Source organism: Cavia porcellus, unplaced genomic scaffold, assembly GCF_034190915.1.
Source record: "Cavia porcellus strain 051 isolate PalLab524CR breed Dunkin Hartley unplaced genomic scaffold, mCavPor4.1 scaffold_2, whole genome shotgun sequence".
Classification (NCBI taxonomy): domain Eukaryota; kingdom Metazoa; phylum Chordata; class Mammalia; order Rodentia; family Caviidae; genus Cavia; species Cavia porcellus.
This window is the reverse complement of record NW_026947485.1, coordinates 16,145,097-16,166,077: the sequence shown is the minus strand read 5'-3', so window position 1 is coordinate 16,166,077 and position 20,981 is coordinate 16,145,097. Positions and strand designations below refer to the sequence as shown.

Sequence of the window (20,981 nt, the reverse complement as noted above, 5' to 3'; positions counted from 1 at the left end):
CTTTGAAACTAACGGATAACAGAACTTGTTACTTTTGTATTAGGTGGCAGCACCTCATTTGTAACCATTGGCCTGTAGTAATCTTCTTTGTAGTAGCCATGAAACATCATGTATTTACTGTATGCTTAATCCATGCATGTCATTTTCTCCACACAATAAACCTCAGGAGCAGATGCTGTGAGCTCCCCTTTATATGTATGAGGACAGAGAGTTCAATGACTTGCCTAGAATTACCCACAGCTAATGAGAAAGGGAATCAGATTTGCAGTTAGGATTATCCAACTCCAGAACTTGAGCTCTCTGTTGATCAGGCTCTGTCTTCACAGATGTTATTTCACACCACTGCATAATAATGTGATGATGATGTTTTGTGTCATTGCTCATTACAAAACCTAAAATTTTTTGCAAATGTAGTCCTATCATATCTTAGAATAGTCTTTCAGGCATGGGTAGTGAGCGTCATATTTATCTTGCCACAAGGAAAATGGAAGGACTGACAGTTACCTGCGTCACCCTTGATTAAGCAGCTAAAGGAGATCCATGAATTCCAACTCTGCCTCTCATAAAAATAATCATGTTGCTCTTTGTGGTATTTTATTGTCTTTTTTCTTAAGCATCAAATAGGTTTTAGATAATTCTCTGTAGAAGAGAAATTCCTTAAAAATGCCAATTCAACAAACTGTGAAGTCTGTTGAAAAACTGGTCAGAATGGTCACTGTCCATAGGGAAAAACTGAATTTAGTAAGACACTGTAGAAGGGTGCTGGTTAGAAACAGTTTGGAAGAAGTTTCTGTTTGTTGAAATGACTAAATCCCTAACCCATTTGGGACTTAGAGAATAGTAACAAATACCTTCGCTGAGACTACAAGATATTTCAGTTGCCCTCTTTAGGAGCTTTAATTTTATTCGGAGTTTTTAATGAAAGATATAATCTCTGAAATCACTCAACTAATAGGGAACAGACTATTTTTCTTCCTTCCCTGCTGGGAAATAAGAAGACTGGAGTCATAATATTGTAAGTAGCAATTTGATGTCTCAAAATAAGAGGTGGGATTGTTTCTTCCATCTTAATTTCCTATGCTCTCAAGATTTTGGGCTCAGTTTGATATGCCATTGTTAACTGGCTTGGAAAAAAACCTCTCATGTTCATCCTGGAAAAGCCTGGGTTAATAAAATTAAATATATGTTAGATCTCCTAATATAGATAATATACAATATATCTCCTAATACAGATAGGATACATCTCCTAATAATTGTACATTATCCGCCCCAGACATAATCACGAGGAAAAGAAACTTGTACTGTGGGAATGTTTGAATTTATTGGATATAAAATCTTGATACTTAGGACACATGGAAAGGAACATTTGTGGTATCTTTCCATTCACCCATATCTCCACCCATCCATCCTCTGATGTTAAGTCACCTTTCATTGTACTGAAGACGACTTGGATAGCAGCCAGCCTTAGGTCCAGTCCTCAATAACCTTCCTTGTCTGCTAGATGCGCTACACCATGTAAACAGAGGTAACATGAGCCAGCAAGCGAGAAGAGCTAGAACAGGCATAGATAACTATGGGAATAAGAAGAGGGAGACAGCATCTTCCGAAGATGTGGAGTACTTCAGTGCTCTTTGCTAGATCTTGCCAGCATTTTGCTATTGTTAAGCTGTGTTAATGTCACTTTTGTTTTATTTACTTGTTGACCTTTTCTTGCTGGCCATATAAGATAGAGACTAGCTACTTACTGAGTAATAATATTTATTGAGCACTAAGTACCCTACATGAACGAGATAATTCTAGACTCACGTTTAATGTTGTAGTTCAGTGGTGGTGAACCTGCATCCTGAGTGCCACAGCCAGCAGTTTATTGTTGAGAGCTCTAAAAGATTTGCCGTCACTGTTCTTGCATATTATCTCTGTATCATGAGGAAATCAAGGCACAGAGGCAGTAAGTAACCTGCTTAAGGAACGTAGCTCATTTAATCATAAGATTTCAAATCTAGTTATAAAACTCTTTTTAGTCTGCACAGCTTTATGCATTCTTCTGTGAGTTTTTTGTTTTTTTTTTTTTTTTTTTTTTTTCTGTCCTAGGGCCACTTTAATCTAAGAATCGTTCTCTCTAGCCATGCTGTTGTTAGGTAGGTGAGCAGGCATTATCAGAGTGGGCATTTCGGGGCTGGGGATTTAGCTCAGCAGCATGAGCGCCTGCCTTACAAGCAGGCAGTCGTGAGTTTGATCCCCGGTACCAATAAAAAGGAAAAAGACCAAAAAAAAAATATTAGCAGAGTGGGCATTTCTGCTCGTCTTGGAGGAACCATGCTAGAGCTGACAGTCATATGCAGTAGGTTCCAGGGAAGTCTAAGGAGATTTAGGGAAGAACATTATCACTATAATTTTTATGACAAAAAGAGCAAATGTACTGTTAAGGTTATTGCTTGATATCATGCATCACTGAAGCTCATCCAAGTGATACTGTTTTCATAGGTGTAACACAGAGAGCGAGTGGTACCAAATTCACGAGAACATCATCAAAAAGCTGAATGCACGCTACAACTTGACTGGCTCCAATGCAGGTAAGAATATGGGGCAGGCTTTATCTCCATACACTTCTGTTTCAGGCCAGAAAAGTACACATGAAATGAAAAAATGATGAACCTTTTTATTTTTTTCCTCTCTTGTCACTGCTTAACTTTAAAAATGATCAGTAAACATTGTGGTATGTCTCTGTATATTGTGACCGAGTTTTATATAGTTCTCCAAAAAAATGTGTTCAATTCTGGTTTGAAACAAAACAGAGGACCAGAATTTGTTCAGTGGTACCCTTACCAAAGGTTAAAAATTAAACAACAGATGTACCAGAGTTTTGTTACTTTTAGGTCAAAATGGGTTTGATAAATGGAAATGTGTCAGTAAAGATCATGAAAAGCATGCTTTACCCTCTACAGTTCACTGCAACAGACTTTAAAGACTTTACTTCCTGGATAACAAATACACACCTTCACATAGTGAAGTTAACTAAAGAGAGTGATGCTGATTGGAGGTTATATAGAGAAAATGTGTGCACACTGATTCACAAAGGAACTGAAATATACCACTGGACATTACATGTAAAATATATATGTTTATGTTTATGTTATGTTAGAAAAGTATGTTTATGTTTATGTTATTTTAGTAAAGTAGCATATAATAGAATATGTGACATTATATAGCTTATGTAGATTATCTAGCATATGTAATGATGTCTTTTAAGTTTGATTAATAGCAAAATTTAGTTAATATTATTTATATCCTGTGCTCTTCAAAGTGACATTGAAGTAGAATTGTATGTAGTTACGTGCTTCACTTGATCTAGTGATGCTTTAAATTAAATGAACTGTTCCTTAACTGAATGCATTGTTTTTAAAAACACCCTGTAGAGGGGATATCAGAGAGACAGAGAGACAGACAGAGGGAGGGAGGGAGGAAAAGAGAGAGAGAGAGAGAGAGAGAGAGAGAGAGAGAGAGTATCTAACTTGTCTGACAATTAGAAGAACCAGATTTGAGCTCAGATCATGTTTTTATCAGCTTCATGTATATCTTGCTAGGCCAGACTTGCCCATGGGAAATAACTGCAGACAGCAGCTCTGTGGTTCAGTTTAGTTACAACCTTGAGTGCCACAGCTCATGCATGGCAGCCCTTCTAGCAGAATTGACTGCTAAGCTCACTTCTCTTCTTCTTCTCCCAAGAATTAACCAAGTAACTTGGGTTTATTTGATGCAGATGGATTTTATTTGCTTTGGACAGAATCCTACATCTACCACTAAATAAGACAAGAAACTTGAAACACACACTATTGAGGGCAGAGTCCTTTTAAGACTAAGAGGAGATAATAGGATAGGAGGACATGAAGAAAAAAGTAAAATTCATAGAAACTGAAATATGTGCCTATCTTCTCTTTTCCTGTGAAAGAATTATGACAGTTTTGATTGTGTACCGATCAAGTGAATTTATTTCATTGCATCCTCAGTAAGATGGCAGAGCTACTACTACTTTTTTGTTTTTTTAAAACTTAGTGACTGAATTCATTGGCTTCCAGCCAGATCTAGTAGTTCTGTCCTGAGTCTTGGGTTTTCCTTGATCCCACTGACGATTATTTGCTCATTAGAGTCACTCTGGACTTGTACTCCAGGCCCGTAGGCATCCGCCCTGTGTGGCTGTTGAATGCTGCACAGGAACCGAATGCAGCATAGAGGCTGAGGGTACTGTCACTAGACCTAGACACCAGGTTTTGAAGGTTGATCTGATAAAAGGCATGTAAAATATCCCATTAAAGTCTGGTTATTTGTTAAAATAGAACATTATGACTGCATTGGGCTAAACAGAATATATGATTAGAAATAATTGTGATTTTCTTTCTGTAGCCAATAGAAAGTTTTGATTTCCTGGGTAAGTCATATGGTGTTCCTCTGGGCCAGTGTCCAGGGTAGCATCCCAGGACGTGCATCCCATGCCTCAGGACATGGGCAAGAAGTGTGCATTGTCCTGCAGATCCATCTCATGTGTCATAAACAAATGCAGTCTGCCTTTACTGTAATCCCGTTTGAGACTGTACCAGAAAATGAGACTTAAATCACCTTATTTCTTGAGTTTCCTTTTTCTTTTCATAGCCCTTGTCATTATTATGAGAACTGCTTGTTAATGCCTTTCTAAAAGGCAAAAGAAATCATGGCACTATAGAATTTTCTATGAAGGTTTTCTCCTCCCTTTGGTGGGATCCATCCCTGTTTTCTCTTCTGCCTTACTACTATTGTGATTTATAGACAGCCAAAGGTTTGGCTCATTTTACGTGCTTCTGCTGCTCTCTTGCCCTTAGCTTTCCTCATCCTTTTGCCATTCTTCTTCTTCAGCCAGTCCTATGCAACCAGCATCTCTATGCCTTTCAGTCACCCGATCCCTACTAGCCTTTTCAAACCAAGGCCAACCCGGTCCTAAGCCTCATCACTGTACAGTACAGCTCCAGAGGGAGAAAGCTCAGAACACAGATTTTAAACCAAGAACTATGCTTCCCATAAAAGTTTGGACCCTGCAGTCTTGCTTGAACATTGATCTGTTTATGTTCTTGAGGAAACGGGGCTGTATGCCCAGTAGACAAGATCTATATTCTGTTTTCAGGCTTTACTATTGAAGGGAGAGGCTCCCGTGACTTACTTAAAAGTACAAGAGGCAGCCCAAGCCTAAGAAACTGAGGTGGGAAATTGGGGGTACCTGATGCTCAGCTCTCACAGTGGTTGATACCCTGACTTCCACTCTTTTCTCCTTGGAGCACAGAATTGTTGATTAAAAATGGAAGCAGTGCAGTCAAATATTTTGAAGGCAATCGAGTTCACTCTTAAGAAGTATTTTTCCTGTTTTCCCCTGAGATTCCTTAGTCATTGGTACTAAAAAAAGAAGGAAAGAATAACTTTGAAATTACTTGGGAGACAAATTCTACCAGCTATTTCCAGACCTTTTATGCTTCATTGATGTCCTCCTGTTTCTTGGAGTTGTAATCTTTTCTCTTTAATAAACCAAGGGATTCATCGAGTTAACTGGGTTTTTTTTCCCCTTCTGACCAAAGACTTTATGTTGCAAAGATATATTAACCACTGTCTTTGAGTTTAGATACTGGGAGAAAATTGTAAGTGATTCATTTTAATTTTTAAAGGTAAAACTAATTGAATATATCTCTACTGAAAGATTGAATTAAGTTAAGTAATTTGAAATCTTCAAAGTGGTGCTGTTTAAGAATTTTACAATCCAAAAGCAATGCTTCAAGAATTTAAAATTCTTAAAATAGTCATTAAAATGAGCCATGTTTAGGCTTTATACAGCATATGATTATTATAAACTTCACCTCTGGTAGATAGCAGTTGAATTCTAGGAATGTGATATTAGGCAAATTCAGTTCTAAAGATTGATATAAAGTATGCAAAAGCCATTGGCAGTGATTTAGTCTGTCCAAAGAAGAACTTCAACATCTTTTCATATCATCTGCATATTTGTGAGATATCACTTCCTGTAGTTGTACATGTGGCTTACAACTAGAAGAAATCATATTTAGTAATTATGTAAATTTTCAGAATCTTCCTTTTGCTTTAGTAAGATGAGCAAAGGTGGTTATTTTTTTATCCTGTACTTTTTAATTACCTTATTAAGGGCCCTATAGCATTTAGGGAAAACAATTTAGGAAAACAAAAAGAACACTGTTCTTATTTAGCTAAGGTGAAAGGAGACTTTTGGAAGTGTTAGATTGCATTTTGTTGTTAAGGGTCCTGTTCACACTTAGCGGTGTCCTCAATTCAGTATTGCAGAAATAGTATAAAGCAAAAGTATTTTTAATAAGTGCCTCTGATTTTTGAACACTGCACTTGAAACGTGGCTTTCTTGTAGGATTAAAATAAACGAAGTACTTACTGGCACCACCTATTGGCTAGAAATGTAGCATGTTATTTTGCTTATTTTTGGAATTTCCTAGTTATTAAACCATGTTCTCTTTTTAACTCATTTTACATACAGAAAAGTTATAATAATAATGCTAAAGATTGCTATTCCCAGAAGGTTTAACATTTTACATTTGCTTATCCCCCCTCACCACATATACACATTTAATTCAGTATTGCTGAGTTGGTATAATTCTTTTTTTGTTTTTTGTTTTTATTTTAAAGAGCAGAACAGAAAAAAGGATAGAAATGATACAGAATTTCAAAAAAAAGTAGAAAAATTCTTAAAGATTATATCAGTGCTTCTGATTCTTACAAGTATGTGTATTAGTATATACATTTATACACATGCATACATTCATATATACATATATGTACATACATGTTTGTCACATGCAAACGTAGTGCATTTCATTTCCTGAACTTTTTCAAAGCAAATTGCAGAAATGATGTCCCTCTATATTTATTTCAGGTCATGGCACCATAGCTACAATATAATTGTCAAAATCAAGAAATTAGCACAGACATAGTACTGCTATTTAATCTGTAGACCTTCTATTCTTACTATCTTCTATAATAGAAGAAAAGCTAGGTTATATTGTTTGCAGTTGTCTTATCTTTTTAATTTCCTTTTTTTCCTAAACTATTGTCTTCTGTTGACAGTGAAAAAGTGTAGTTCAAGCTATAATACTAAGTTATACTCAAGATACTTTTTAAAGATACATGCAGTATTAAAAATAAAAAAACCTAACACCAAATTATAAGGTAAGCAATATAATGATTTACACTTATTTTCTAAATTAATTATCTTTGTCTAATTTTGATGTGACCATTAGGAATACTGTTTGGGAAATTTGCTAGCTATAAAAATATGCAAGTATTTTAATAAATTATAAATTAGCAAATTACAGTTACACATGCTATTGTAGTGGAGGAAAAATATCTTTTCCCCCCTCATTCTTTCATTACTAAGCCTATTATGAAAAAAGGTTAACAAGGGAAAAGCATGCAGATTTAGTTACGTTTTGAGTGACAAGGAAACCTTAATTAGAAAATGAAGACCTGAAGAAACAGTTAAAATCTAATATTTTGTAGTAATCTGATGACAAATGAGGAGCTGCAGAGAAGCCCGGGTGGCAGAATGATGGCCTCGTGGTGATGTAGTGGGGCCTGTTCTTCTAGGTTCTTCTCTGCAGATGCCTCCATTTTCAGAGATGAGGATGTTCTTTCCCTCTGCATGTAGTGAGGGCATCTCTTACCTGAGGGTTTAATCATCTTCTTTAGGAAAAAGAGCAGGGAAGGTGAGCTGGACTTTTCTGCTCGTGACGCCTTTCAGAGTGTCCCATGCCAAGCTGCTGTGTGTTGGGGCAGCGCGTTCCCAGCACCCTCACTGCACTCTGTGAACGTTTTTATGGAATAGCTTCTGCCGGTGGATTCCTATGTTCTTGGTGCCGTAAAAGTTACAAATAATGAATCATATTTACAGTAAAAATGAACAAACGCACAGGTCATTTTCAACCTTGGTGTAATCTTCAGTGTGTACCACTGAAACGTTGGTATCCTAAATCAGAGTACAAAGAAGACTTTGAGGTGAAAGATCCCTTTTAGTCACAAAAATATTAAGTTCTTTCTGAATGGCTGCATCCAGTCCTATAAAAATTTCACCTTCTACCAAATCTGGATGGACTTCTCGCCAGCCCTCATCTCTAATCAGTGATTTTCTTCTCAGAATAAAGGTCAATAACAATAAATAATTCTAGATATCTTCTGTGCCTTCTTTTGATACTCAATTACTTATTTATTAATCCAGTCTTATTTTCTCTATAACAGTTAGCCATGGGCTAACTACTTTCTCATAGAAAATGTGAAAGCCTTCCCAAAACTTTGAAATTCAGAAGTAGGTGATCAGGGACCAGCAAATTATGATCACAAGATTCTTTGTTCATGCTCATCACATCCTTTACATGCTGGAAAGTCTGTGTCCTTCCAATCGATGGTGTAATGTGCCAAAGATCTTCAGGATATGGGCCTCAGAAAGTAATCCTATCATCAGACCCTGTGGATTACCCTCAGTGGTGCCAAGTCCATGTTATTTAAGAGTTTAGTTTATGGAAACATCAATAGACATAGCCACAAATTGAATAATACAAACTGAAAGTCAGAAATCAAGGTGTAACTGTTGAGGAAGGAAAACATTCTTTTCCTCCCCTTACTGCTCTTCTCCCCTTTCTTTTCACTCTCATTCTTTTTTACTCTTTTTAAGTTGATTTTGAAAGTACATCTGAGAGAAAAAAATCATCCCCAACAAAATAATAGAAACATTTTAGTATTATGTGCTGCCAGAGCAGACACAGCGCTGGTCCCATGAAGAATGGGTCTCTCTTTTTGGTAGTCTCGTCCAGCTGGGCAAAGGCTTTCAGCAAGCAGGTTCCCTTCATTGTATAGTGGGCTCATACATTATCATTCATGGTTCCCAGCTTACCATTTTGATTACATTTTCTAACCTGGCTCATTTCTGCACTCAGGGCTCTGAATCTCAATTTTGACAATCATGTTTTGTTGTTGTTGTTTTGTACTGGGCATTGAACTCATGACTTTGCGCTTGCCAGGCAAACACTTACGCTGCTGAGCTAAATCCCAGGCCCCTTAGTCTCAGTTTTCCTTGTAGTCATTGACTCATTTTCCAACAGCTCTGTCTTACTTGACACCATTTCCCTGCTAGACATATGACATCCTTTCTTTGCTTTGCTCCATAGACTCTGAGACCCAGTCTATACCCTCCCTATATTGACACCTCACTGAATCCAGCCATATTTTGCTGTATAGTAGTCAAAATGTACCTCTGAAAGTTCTCCAGCTCTGACTTGGACCCAAATAGGAGGCATAGCTTCTTGTGTATTTCTTTTAAAAATAATTATTTTATCTTATCAATAGACCATACAACATTTTAGTATATTATATAAAACTTAAATAATTTTTAAAATCATATGTGTAATAGAGGAAATAGAAGAAAAGTAATCTCAGTACTCTGGGAGGCTGAGGCAAAAAGATCGCATGTTAAGAGTCCAGACTGGGAACTGGGGATTTAGCTCAGCCATATAAGCACCTGCCTTGCAAGCAGGCAGTCACAGGTTCGATCCCCGGTACTGATAAAAAAAGAAAAAGACAAAAAAAAAAAAAAAAAATTGAAAAAAAAGAGTCCAGACTGGATAACTGCAACTTAGTGTGACCTTATCTCAAAATAAAAAAATTTAAGAGTTGAGATCCTGTTAAGCTCTCTTTCTTTCCATGTGGGAATATAATAGAAGAGAGACTCAGCATAGAAGATCTTCCTTCTCAGAATGCAGCTATGATGACACCCTAACGTCCAGTACTGTGATACATAAATACCCTTGTTTATATGAGCCACTCTTGGAAGCTATGAAGATTTTAAGTGACCAGAACCTGAGGAACACTATCAAGCACACAAAGATTCATAAAACTGGAGCACCAGAAGAAGAATGGAGATGAAAAGGAGCTGAAAAAATATCTGAAGAAATATGATAAGGTTCCCAGATTCGTTGAAAAATAATCTGCACATCTAGGAAGTTCAGTGATTGATAAGAAACAGAAAAAATCCACAACCAGACACATCTTATTAAAAATGCTTCAAAACAAACAGAACTGAAAACAATAGGAGAAAAACTAGTTATTACATACCAAGGAATCCAAATAAGATTATCTTCTGATTTCAGATAACAAACAACGGAGTTGAGAAGACAGTGAGATGAAATTGTCTGTTGCATGAAAAAACAGTTAACCAAGAATCTTATATCCCACAAAACCTTCTCAATTTCAAGACAAAATTCATCTTCGGAGAGACAAAAGCTGAAACAGTTTATTCCTAATAGACCTGCCTTGTAAGAAATACTGGAGTGATTTTTTTAAACTAAAGCAAGTAGTCCCAGAAAATAATCCAAATCCTCTTAAAAAATTAAACAAACTTCACTAAAAGGTATTTGTTTATAAAATATGTCAATGACTGCCTTTCCTCCTTTGTTTTCTTCAGTAGTCTCTGTCTCTGAATGCAGAGTCCCATCTTTTACCCCTTTCTCAGCTCAGATGAGCAGATGCCTTCTGTCCATCCTCATTTTCTCTCATCCCCCAAATCTGAATGTAGCACCAAGACATACGATTTCTGTATTCCCAGGACAGCTTTGTTTACCACTTTTACCCATCTCTGTCGCCCCCAGTTGGTGTAAGCCTCTGTTATCTTTGCTTCCGTAGCTGAGTAACCATTAACTGGGCTCATCATGAATTCTATTCTCTGCCTTCATAGCACCATTTTCCAAGCAGCCTCAGGGATACGCTCTGAAAACATCGATTGGTTCATGTTCCCGTTACCTGAAATTCTCCCGTGGTTTGTTGTTGCACATAGAGGAAGCACCTTTGCCCTTTATTCTGGCCTCTACTACTGCTGCTTGTCTTGCCGGTCCCCCTCTGGCCATAGCTGGCTCTGCTTCGGATTCCTGTCCCCCCAAACTCTTCCCTGTAGCAGGGCTCTTGCACACCTTCTCTCTGCATGGAGCACCATCTCCTTCTTCCCACCACTCTCTTCTTTTCCAGAACTTGAATATTATCTTTAAAGAAATGCTTTTTTTTTTAGCCAATTATCTTTTGTTGTTTCTACCTCATTCTGTGGTTTAAGTGTTGTCATGACTAAAAGGAAGAAAATACTGGTAGGATATACAAGAAATTAAAAACACTAATTCTAGCAAATAAAAACTCAGAAAAATGGGGGAAGGGCAGTACATTTCCTACTCTAATAGATGTTTTCTACAATGCAAACTATTTATCATATGCATATTCTAATTGAATTTTTTTCTTGTTTAGTTAAATTTATAATGGCCATTGTTTAAAATGCCCTGGTGCTCAGTCATACTCACCCCATCCTACCCCCAGAACTTCAACTTAGGAAGTTGTTTGTGATTACTTCTGGTTTGTAAGGTAGTCTTTAGATCTCTTTCTTTTGGAATTCTTTTTACAGTATTAGCAAATCTATCCTTAGATTAGATGTTTTTAGCACATATATTTTTAGAAGATATTCCTCAATATCCTATAATTTGTCTTCTAAACTTATACAGAAACTCAGGACAATGAAAACACACACACAGCCTTAAATAATTTTCATTTTTGTTTCTCAGAACAATATTTTCATTAATATTGTGATTTTATTTTACTCTTCAGTTTGATACATTTTAAAAATATGAGCAGAGAATACTTTTTAATTAAGTATTGATAAGATTATCCATAAATACCATGTAATTGGAGTAATTTTTGGGTTGGTTCATGCCTGTTTTTAATTACAGTTGAGTTGTACATTAGAGGAACCGTGCTGCTCTTGCCTTGTGACCATTGTGTTAATTGGAAAACATTAGAAACTTTAAGAATTTCAAAATAAGATGCCTTTCCAAAATATGGTGAATTCAACTATTGCAACCATCTTTCTGCTATGTGAAAATGCTGTTTAAATTACAATCAAGAACAGGAAGACAGGAAATTTAAAGAGATGTCAGATGTAAATATGAAGCTGCAAACCAGAACAGTGTACTCCAGTAGAAGCTGTGGTAAGGAGGGAGGGCAGGCGTTGAAACGATTGCTGAGAAGTGGAGCCTGCAAGTTTGAGTTGTCCCTGGAAGGCACCATATAGCCTGCGTCTGTTCAAGTGGCACCTAGAAGTAAAGTCCTCTACTATTGAACCTTGACAAGCTGTTTAGTTTTCACAAGGTACGGAGTGAGTGATTCTCCCTGAAGCATTAGAACTCTATGTGTATGCATTCATCTGAATCTATATTAACTAATGTTTTGGAAAAATTTATAACTGTGAAATTCAGTGTTGTAGGCCTTGGTCAGGAGCCTGAAAAATCTCATATCATTACTTCCGCACCTGTAGTGCATGGCGTTCTTGTGAACAAAGCATGCTCACTAAAGATAAGAAAATGATAATAACAGTCAACTTCAGATCATCAGCAGTGAGGCAGAATAAACAGATGAAACAATTGCAAATCATGTCCTAGTTTTAAGCAATCAACTGTTGTGAAAAACTTAAGATGGAGCAAAAGAGATTCACGGTGAAAACAATAATGGAAAAAATAAGGAGATTTTACAAATTTGTGCATTAAAAAAATATTAACTGAGCATCTCTTTGTCTGACATTACTCAAGGTCTTGGTGTGTAGCATTTAACAAAGCAAAGGAAAAGCCTTTTCCTTGAGTGCTTGCATTCAAGCTGTCCTAGAGAGAACTAAATCAAATTAAAATTCCTTTTTAAGTGCTATTGAAATTTTTTTTAAAAAGAGGTCTGGTTAAATAGGAAATGAGCACATTTGAAAAATGAATCAGTAAACTGAAAATATAGCTTAATATATCAGCCAGAATGCTACAGAAGGGAACATGCAATGGAAAAACCTGAACAAACACTTAAGAGGCACAGATTATTAAATGAAAAATGCCAGCATATATCTAATAGGAATTCCAGAAGAAACCAATTGAGTACATGTGAAGGCTGCAGTATTTGAAAAGATTGGGATTTTGCAGAACTTTTACAGAAGATAAATGTTCTCAGATAACAGAAGTAAAAGTTATAAACAGGATGAGTACACTTAGAGGCATATGTACAGAAATTATAAAACTAACAACTACTAAAGCCCAGCTAGAACTCAGAAAGAAGATAGTATTATCTTAAAAGACATAGTCACCTTAGCAGCAGTTATGAAGCTCAGAATGTCATGGAATATTACCTTAATATTACCATGGAAAATGCCAACTTTGAATTCTGTATCTGTCAAAATGTTCTTTCAAAGTCCAAATGAAGTAATTAAAATTCCAAATAAAGACTTAGAGAATTACCGTCTATATACACTGAAATAGCTAGTCAGAAATGATCATGAGAGAAAAAGAGTTGACCCCAGAAGGAAAGAAACGTAGAGGCCAGGGTGTGGAGAGAAAATATAAACTGACAGTAAATCTTCGTATGTACCGACTATAAACAGCACTTAAAAATGGATCATCATGATCAGAGTTGCAGAGACCCACATTCCCCAGAATTGCTCAGAAAGAGAGACTCAAGCTGTTGATTAGTGTCCTGAAGTCAGCTCTTTATGTTAAACATTGAAAAACTAGTTTATATAATTTCTAAAATAGTAGAATGAAAAATAAATGAAATAATCTGATCTGCTTAGAGTCTAGAAATGAGGACAAAAAAATGAAAGAAAGAAAAAAATTACGGTAACTGAAAAAGTACAAACTAAGATAGTAGGAAGGCCTCTTCTCAATGAATTACGCTAAACACCTTAAGGGATCAGAATTTGTCCCTTATTTAGAGCTTTGGTTTGTTAATGCAAGAATCCCCCAAATCATTAAAATGTAACCATCTTTCGTGTACTTGTATACATTGCCTGACTGTATTTGTCACTTACCACTTTGTCAAATTGCATAGTGTGTGTGTGTGTGTGTGTGTGTGTGTGTTATACAGGGTCACACTGTATAGCCAGCCTGTCCTCCAACTCAGGATCCTCTTCCTTCATTTTCTCCTGTGTAGGATTACCGGCATGTGCCACCATGCTAAGTTCAGAACACTGATCTTGATAGCTAGTTTTCCCTTTGAAACCTCCTCTGAACTTAATTGTAATACTTGGCTTTAACTGAAAATCTGAGGTCAAGCTACTAAAGGTAATGTTTTCTTTGTGGGTGACACTTAGGGAACTCTGGCCATTTTTTAATGGAAGCTAATTTGTTAGTTTTGTGGTGGAAGGAACTGGAAGGGAAACCATGGCATAGTATTAGAGTAGTGGCAGCAGTGGTGGTAGCAGCACAGCTAACAGTCCTGAATGCTTTCTTCATGCCAGGCACTGCACAAAGAGTGTTGTGTCATTATTACTTTTATTTCATAGATACAGGAGCTGAAGCAAAGAGAAGTTAACAGTGAGACAGAATCTTACAGCTGCTTAAACTGCACGTTTAACAACGACTTGTATTTAGAAAGTATATTGGCCATAATTTTCCATTTTTGCATTGCTATACAGCTACATGTTATTTGGTTCATTAGTGGCAAAAAGGCTGATGTAATCTAAAATTAATTTTGGCTGCTGCTTATAAATCATGCTGTGCTTGTCGTTTTTAATATAAAAGTGCAGAATTTTCATAAATTTAAAAAGAATCATCTTATAGAGTGAGTTGGTTTTAATTTCCATACAATTGGAACTACCAAATAATCAATCACATTTGCCTTAACAGATCCCACACCTTTCATTTCTACATTGATGCTCCTTACATTGAGCTTAATCATGACTAGTATGCTGTTTGTGGCAGACTCCAAATTAATTGATGACTAAGCTTTTGTTTAAAATTAGATACCAAGTTTTAATAATTAGGCTTAAACGTGTAGGCTGATAGAAAAGTTCAGTGTAATAACTGTATTTCTTCTGAAAAGGGAACTTTCTTTCACAATAAGTTCACATTTGTTACTCTTACTAGAAACATTTAATACAAGATAAGCAGATACAAGGTTTTACAACATAGGCCAGCCCCAGAGTCAGGTGTGGAAGAGTGCAAAAGGGCTGTCTGTACGCTGGAGATCTGAAGGATCAGGTCAAAAGCCTGGCGCTCACTGCATTCGCCTCTGAGAGTCCATGTCAGGAGGCTGCAGGATCTGCGCCAGACGCCAAGAGAGGATGTCCAAGGTAAAGGTGAAGACTGGAACTCCTCAGAAGAAGAAGCGGCCTTCCTCCTTCCTTTCCCTTTTTATTCCATTCAGCTGGCAAGCCTGTTGTTTGGTGCCACTCACACCCAGTGAGTTTGGTAAATCCCTTCAGCCACACCCTGAGCTATGTGATCCATTTTAGTTTCGTGTTTCTTACTCAAGTGGACACAATCAATTAACTATCACAGAACTTATATCAAGGGCCAGAAAAAGTGATTGTAAAATGTTGTTTATATTAATAAAATAAAAAATTTGACCTCATTCTTTATCTTTTTTATTGCTTATCATTAATTCTTACACAAAATTACCCCTCAACTTTCAAATTGTCAGTAATAATTTTTCCTTAATACACCCTGCAAACATTGACCCATTGTACTTCCTGTTGTATTTATTTGTGTCTTTTTATTGTTAGATGTTCAGTCCCTTAGGACAAGGAACCCTATGGTTAACATCCTTCTATTCTGCTTCCTTCTACCTTTCAAGCCGTAAATTGTTGCTGTCTATAGTTTGAATAGTTTGAAGTGTGGCAGGAGTGAAATAAAGTGTGCAGACCAAATTGTTGAAACTTGTCCCACCCCAGAGATAGCAGACTGGCCCAGACAGTGCAGTAGGTCGACGAGAGAAAGAAAAGAAAAATAATGGTCTGTGTAATAAATGACTAGACCTGATCTTCAGGTCACTGGGCTAGATGCACAGCTGTCTCTTTTTCTTTCTGACTTTATTAACATATAACTGACAAAGGAAAATTATGTATGTTTATGGTGTACAATGTGATGTTTTAATTTGTTTATGCATGTGAAATGAAGCTAATTAACACATGCATCACTACACATTTTCTTTTTATGGTAAGAACCTGTAAGATCTCTTCAGCAATTTTCAAGCACATACAACTGAAATACAGTACTGTTATATTGCTAATGCATTTTAATGCATGTAACTGTAGTCACTATAAGATCTCCTTGTCGTCCTAATTGAAATCTTATATCCCTTGAGCAAATCTTCCTATCTACGCCATTCCCTTCTCACTTTGAGCCCTCCTGGCAACTATCACTCTACCCTGCTTCAGTCTGTGAGCTCAAGTTTTTAAGAAGGAAAATGTAAATATTTGTCAGGGTTCTCCTTTGTAGTAATGAGTAGCTTCATAGTCTTGATATGTTATTGCTTATTGTTCTGATGACTCACTTATCAAACCTCTTGATTATGGTCCTAGTAATTAAGGACTAATGTAAAATAGGATCAGATTTTATCTGATTGAAAAACAAATAGAATGCAATAGATCTTTTCAGACGTGCACCTCTGGACTCACCAGCAGCATTTTTTCTGTTCTGTGTTGTTTGTCTTATTATAAGTATATCCTCTTCACTATAAAAAAAAAAAGTTAAGTGTTGTAGTGCTTAATGGTGAGAGGAGACGACTGAGCAGAGAAACTGTACTGTGGTCAGTCCCTCCATGCAGTGACCTTGCCAGTTTTCATCTGAGTTCGTCATTCTGAAGCAACTGGGTCAACTCCAAATGGCAGTACCTCCTCATACTAAGTATTAACACTGGCTTTGGTAAATGAAATTAAAACATCTGTGACTCTAATTTGTACTTCTCTAAAAATTCGAGCTGAAATCTATCGGAATTTTAGGCTACAACCTAAAATTTAGGATGCCCAACTTTTCTCTACACTGCTGTGCCTGTATTTCCTGTGCCTTCCCTTGTCTGCTAGCTGGCCACCTCTGCTGTCTCTCCAGTGGTATTTGTCTTTCATACTCCCTCTTCCTTGGTTCTTGCTGTTTAGGGAACATAGATGATTTGTTGTTATTGTTCATTATTACTTTCTCTCTACTCGTATATTTCCCTAACACATATTTTTTCTCCTTTTCATGTCTTTTTAAATTTATTTCAAGATTGCTATTGTCTCTGACTAAATGCCTTTCTTGTTACCTTATTCTCTGGAGAGAATCTGCATTATATAAAGTAAATCACTGCTGGTTAAGTGGATGTTGGCTTCCAGAAGGCAAAACAAGCGTCCTCATTTTCCTTGCTCTTGCCCCTATCCTGAATGACATAATCTTTGTTTTTGCATTACTGTTGGCTTTTTGCCTTCTTCTTTCATATATACCATGTAATGTTGCAAATGTCACTGATCAGATTCCTTCATGGGAAGTCCCAGCAAAGTAATCTTCACTTGCAAAGATCATGGGATCACAACAACTGTGTTAAGTCCATCTTTTTCTTTGTTTGAAAGCATTGCTTCTATATCGCATTGGGATTGTTGAGCAGCATTCTCCCCAGCAGAAGGAACTGCTGTTCTGTACCATGTCTGGCACACACTGGTATTCTACAGATACCAGCTCCCAGTGGTGCTAATGGTGATGGTAAGGGTGTGGGTGAGTATTTTGAAGGAAGAAGGACAGAAGTGGGAGGAGAACAGGCACCAGTGATGAGGCGGAGGTAGTGGGAGAGCATGAGCAGGAAGACGTGGCTGCTGGGCAGATGGGTTATAACGTGTTAGTCTGTTTTCATTCTTCTGCCTGTGGGTTTTAAAAGGAACCAGTAGTGCCACCCAAAGTGGCCCAAAAGCTGCACCAATAGTGGGCTCCATCAGATCATCCTGATGGTTTATTCTCCCCCGCTGCACCCTCCTGGTTATGGAAGGACAGACACTGATCCTCCAGGGCATTGCCTTCATTCACCCAACTCCAAGTGTAAGAAGCAAGGTGAGGTAGACAAGGGACAGTCGGATAGTAATGGGTACAGATTTAAATACTGAACATGTGCAGTCTTACTTAATTCTCACCAGCACTCTCTGAGACAAATACTCTGTTAGAGGCACACAGAAGACAGGGAGGCCGCAGTCCTGTCGTGGCACCCCTGTCCTTTGCTGTTATTGTTGCTCCTGTTAAAAAACAGGCAAAACAATGGAAACACTGTTTGTATTGTTATTATTTATTTGCTGGTATTATTAAAGCAGTAAAAGGAAGACTTTGGTCTAAATGTGTGGCAAAGAAGTTTTTCATTGCATTGTGATTGCGTTTTATTTTTAGGGAGTGTCATAATGCTGTAAAGTAGTGGTTGGAATAAAAACTTACATATAGCAAATACATGAGTGATAAGTATTGGTTGGATTGAACATTTTTAAAGGACAGATTTATCATCTTGACATCACCCACCAGATTCATTTTTAAATTGAGTTCAAGTAAATGATGACAGTGTTTTTAAAAATAAATTACTTTTGACTAGCTCATTTTCTATTGCTAATATGTGTGAGCGACTTCTTTGTCTTGTCTTAAAACAAGAGATAAAAGGACAAGGGAATTAAAAGCTGAACAAGAAGTAGTGTCTTTGCCATATAGACACAAACATTCATAAAGATGACAGTAATTTCTTTTTTGTAGCTCTTGCCTGAAAATTGGGAAAATGATATATGAAAAAGCGTACCCCACTGTGATAATGTCACTATAATTGGGATAAAAAAGGAAAACAGATAATTTTACTATTTCGCTGACTATAGTCCCTTTGTTTGTCAAACTCTCCTCAGTAGAAAATAATACTTCATGAATTTCTGTATATAATAAGAATGTAATTCAGGTTTTGTTATAATTGCCTTTATTGCTTACATTTCAAATAATAAATTTCCATCACTATCCTTAAAATTCTTGAATTATATTTTAAGATTTATGTTCTTGCTTCTGATATTTGATAGATCATTATTCACAAGCCTAAAGAGTCAGATGAAAGTTACAATTCCAGTTTTCATGTCATTGTCTTCCAGGATCAAGTGCACATTGTATGTTGTTGGAAGGTGTTTTGGTGTAGGGGTGAGGTCCATCCAGCTGGGGGTGAAGGGGAGACCTTGGGGACTCAAGCCAGGCTTCCCCCTCTTAGCATTCTGCTCAAGTTTCTCCAGTTGCCATGAGCTTCCTTATAAATGGGAAAACTCTAGAGGCGGGAAAGCATTGTCTATCTATTATTCCTGCAGTTTCTAGTAATTTTGTGAGAACACTAACCCTCAATTTAAAACTGCTACAGAAATTTGGGCTTGGCGGAGCCATCGAGGTCCTGTTCATGCTATTTCTTTCTACTTGGTTGTAATGTGGGTGTCTTTTGTTGGTTTTAGGGTTAGCGGTTTCCCTCCAGCTCTTGCATGGGGACATTGAACAGATTAGAAGAGAATACTCATCAGTGTTTTCTCATGGAGTGTCCATAACAAGGAAGTTGGGTTTTTCTAATATTATCATGCCAGGTAAGTGACTTTGGGGTGGAACAAAATGATGACATATGAGTATCTTATCTATTTTGGACATTTGAGGAGTTTTTCAAATTTTCACCTCTGAAGAGTTCCACAGGAGCCACTCCGAAGGATGAACTGAGGTATGTGATAATAAGAGAAAGATCTTTATGTTCTCATTATCTTAATGTGGGTGACTTGTGGCAGCCAGGGCTTCATTGAGTAATGGCTGTAATAACAACAAAAACTGACGCAGCATTCAGGAAATATTTTACCCTTTATTGAAAAACGTCAGTCTCTTAGAGTGTTTTTCCTTGTAGATTTTGATAAGAACACTTACTGAACCACAGCTGGCCTGTGCCATGGGATTTTTTCATTGTGAATATGTATCTATGTATGTAAAGAAGCAGTTATGTGAAAATACCATGTTTTTCAATACCTTTTTGAGACTTATTTGTGTACAGTATATGATTCAGATTTATATTAGCACCTAAAAAAGACTCCCTAAAAGCATTTGTTTTGTAAGTGGAAAAAGTGGGGATGAAAGAGAGTCACCTTGAAGACCCAGTGCCAGGTTTATTGAAACTGATAAATTTGGCAGTGAAACAAGGATTTCCAAGCCTAGCCCTGTGTAATCTCACAGTAGTTTAGGCTTCACAGAGTACTTTTATGCACAGCCTGAGGTGCTGGGCGAGAATGGTGGGGTCTGCGGGAGAGGAAGGAGCAGGCATTGCTGGAGCATCAGCGTGCTACAAGGGACCCGGAGTGAAAGGATTGACTTCTTAATCCTGCAGATATCTTTTAGGGCTTTCTGTGGGCCAAGATGTGATTCCAGGTACTGAGGATACAGTAGTGAACCCAACAGAAAAGAAATCTCCCTCTGGAGCTGGCTGTCCCATGAGTCAGGTGATAATAAGTGTCTCAGTGAAATACATGTGTTCAAAGACGACAGACGCTGAGCTAAGGACGGGTTTGGTGATGCCAGAAGTGGTAGTGGTTTGAGGGATTGAAATTGTGACCAGATAAGAAATAGATGAGAAGGAAGTGAGGAAGCCACTGGGCAGGAGCATTCCAGGCAAAGGACACGGGTGCAAGGGGCCTGAGGCAGGGCAACACCAGGAAAACCAGCTTGGCTGGAGTAGAGCATGGCAGGGAGAGTGGGATGGTGCCTTTTTGATAATCTTTATTCAGATGGAGGAAGGGAACAAGTAGAGAGTTTCAGACAGAGGTGTGACATAATGATTTGCACAGTCACTTGAGTCGCCCTGGTTGCTGTGTGATGATGGGACAGGATAGAGGCAGGGAGACCAGAGCAGAGGCTTTGGAAGGTAATTCAGGGAGCCTAACTATGGCTTGAGACAAGGTATTAGCAGTGGAGCAGATGGGAACCCAGCCTGTTGAAACCCTCGGAGGGTTATAGTCCTGGGAAGACTCCAGAGAGAACCAGAGGAGCTACAGAATCCTTTTCTTACTGATGATCTCCTGAAGGTGTAACCTGGCCAGCACCTTCAAAGCTAAAGGTTCCAGGCCCATATCTCCCAAGTCATTGTCCTCTGTGCTATGGTAA

At 37.5% G+C, this 20,981-nt stretch overlaps 1 protein-coding gene across 7 annotated transcripts in view; it reads left to right on the top strand.

The window, feature by feature from the left end:
- The window catches only part of Dock4 (dedicator of cytokinesis 4), a 418,252-nt gene that overhangs the window by 246,081 nt on the left and 151,190 nt on the right, over positions 1 to 20,981 (top strand). For all 7 annotated transcript variants that reach the window (XM_063238782.1, XM_013152428.3, XM_063238800.1 and 4 more), the window contains exons 12-13: positions 2,485 to 2,573; positions 19,304 to 19,429. In XM_063238782.1, the coding sequence (XP_063094852.1) occupies positions 2,485 to 2,573; positions 19,304 to 19,429 (215 nt within the window). The remainder of the gene's footprint in view (positions 1 to 2,484; positions 2,574 to 19,303; positions 19,430 to 20,981) is intronic.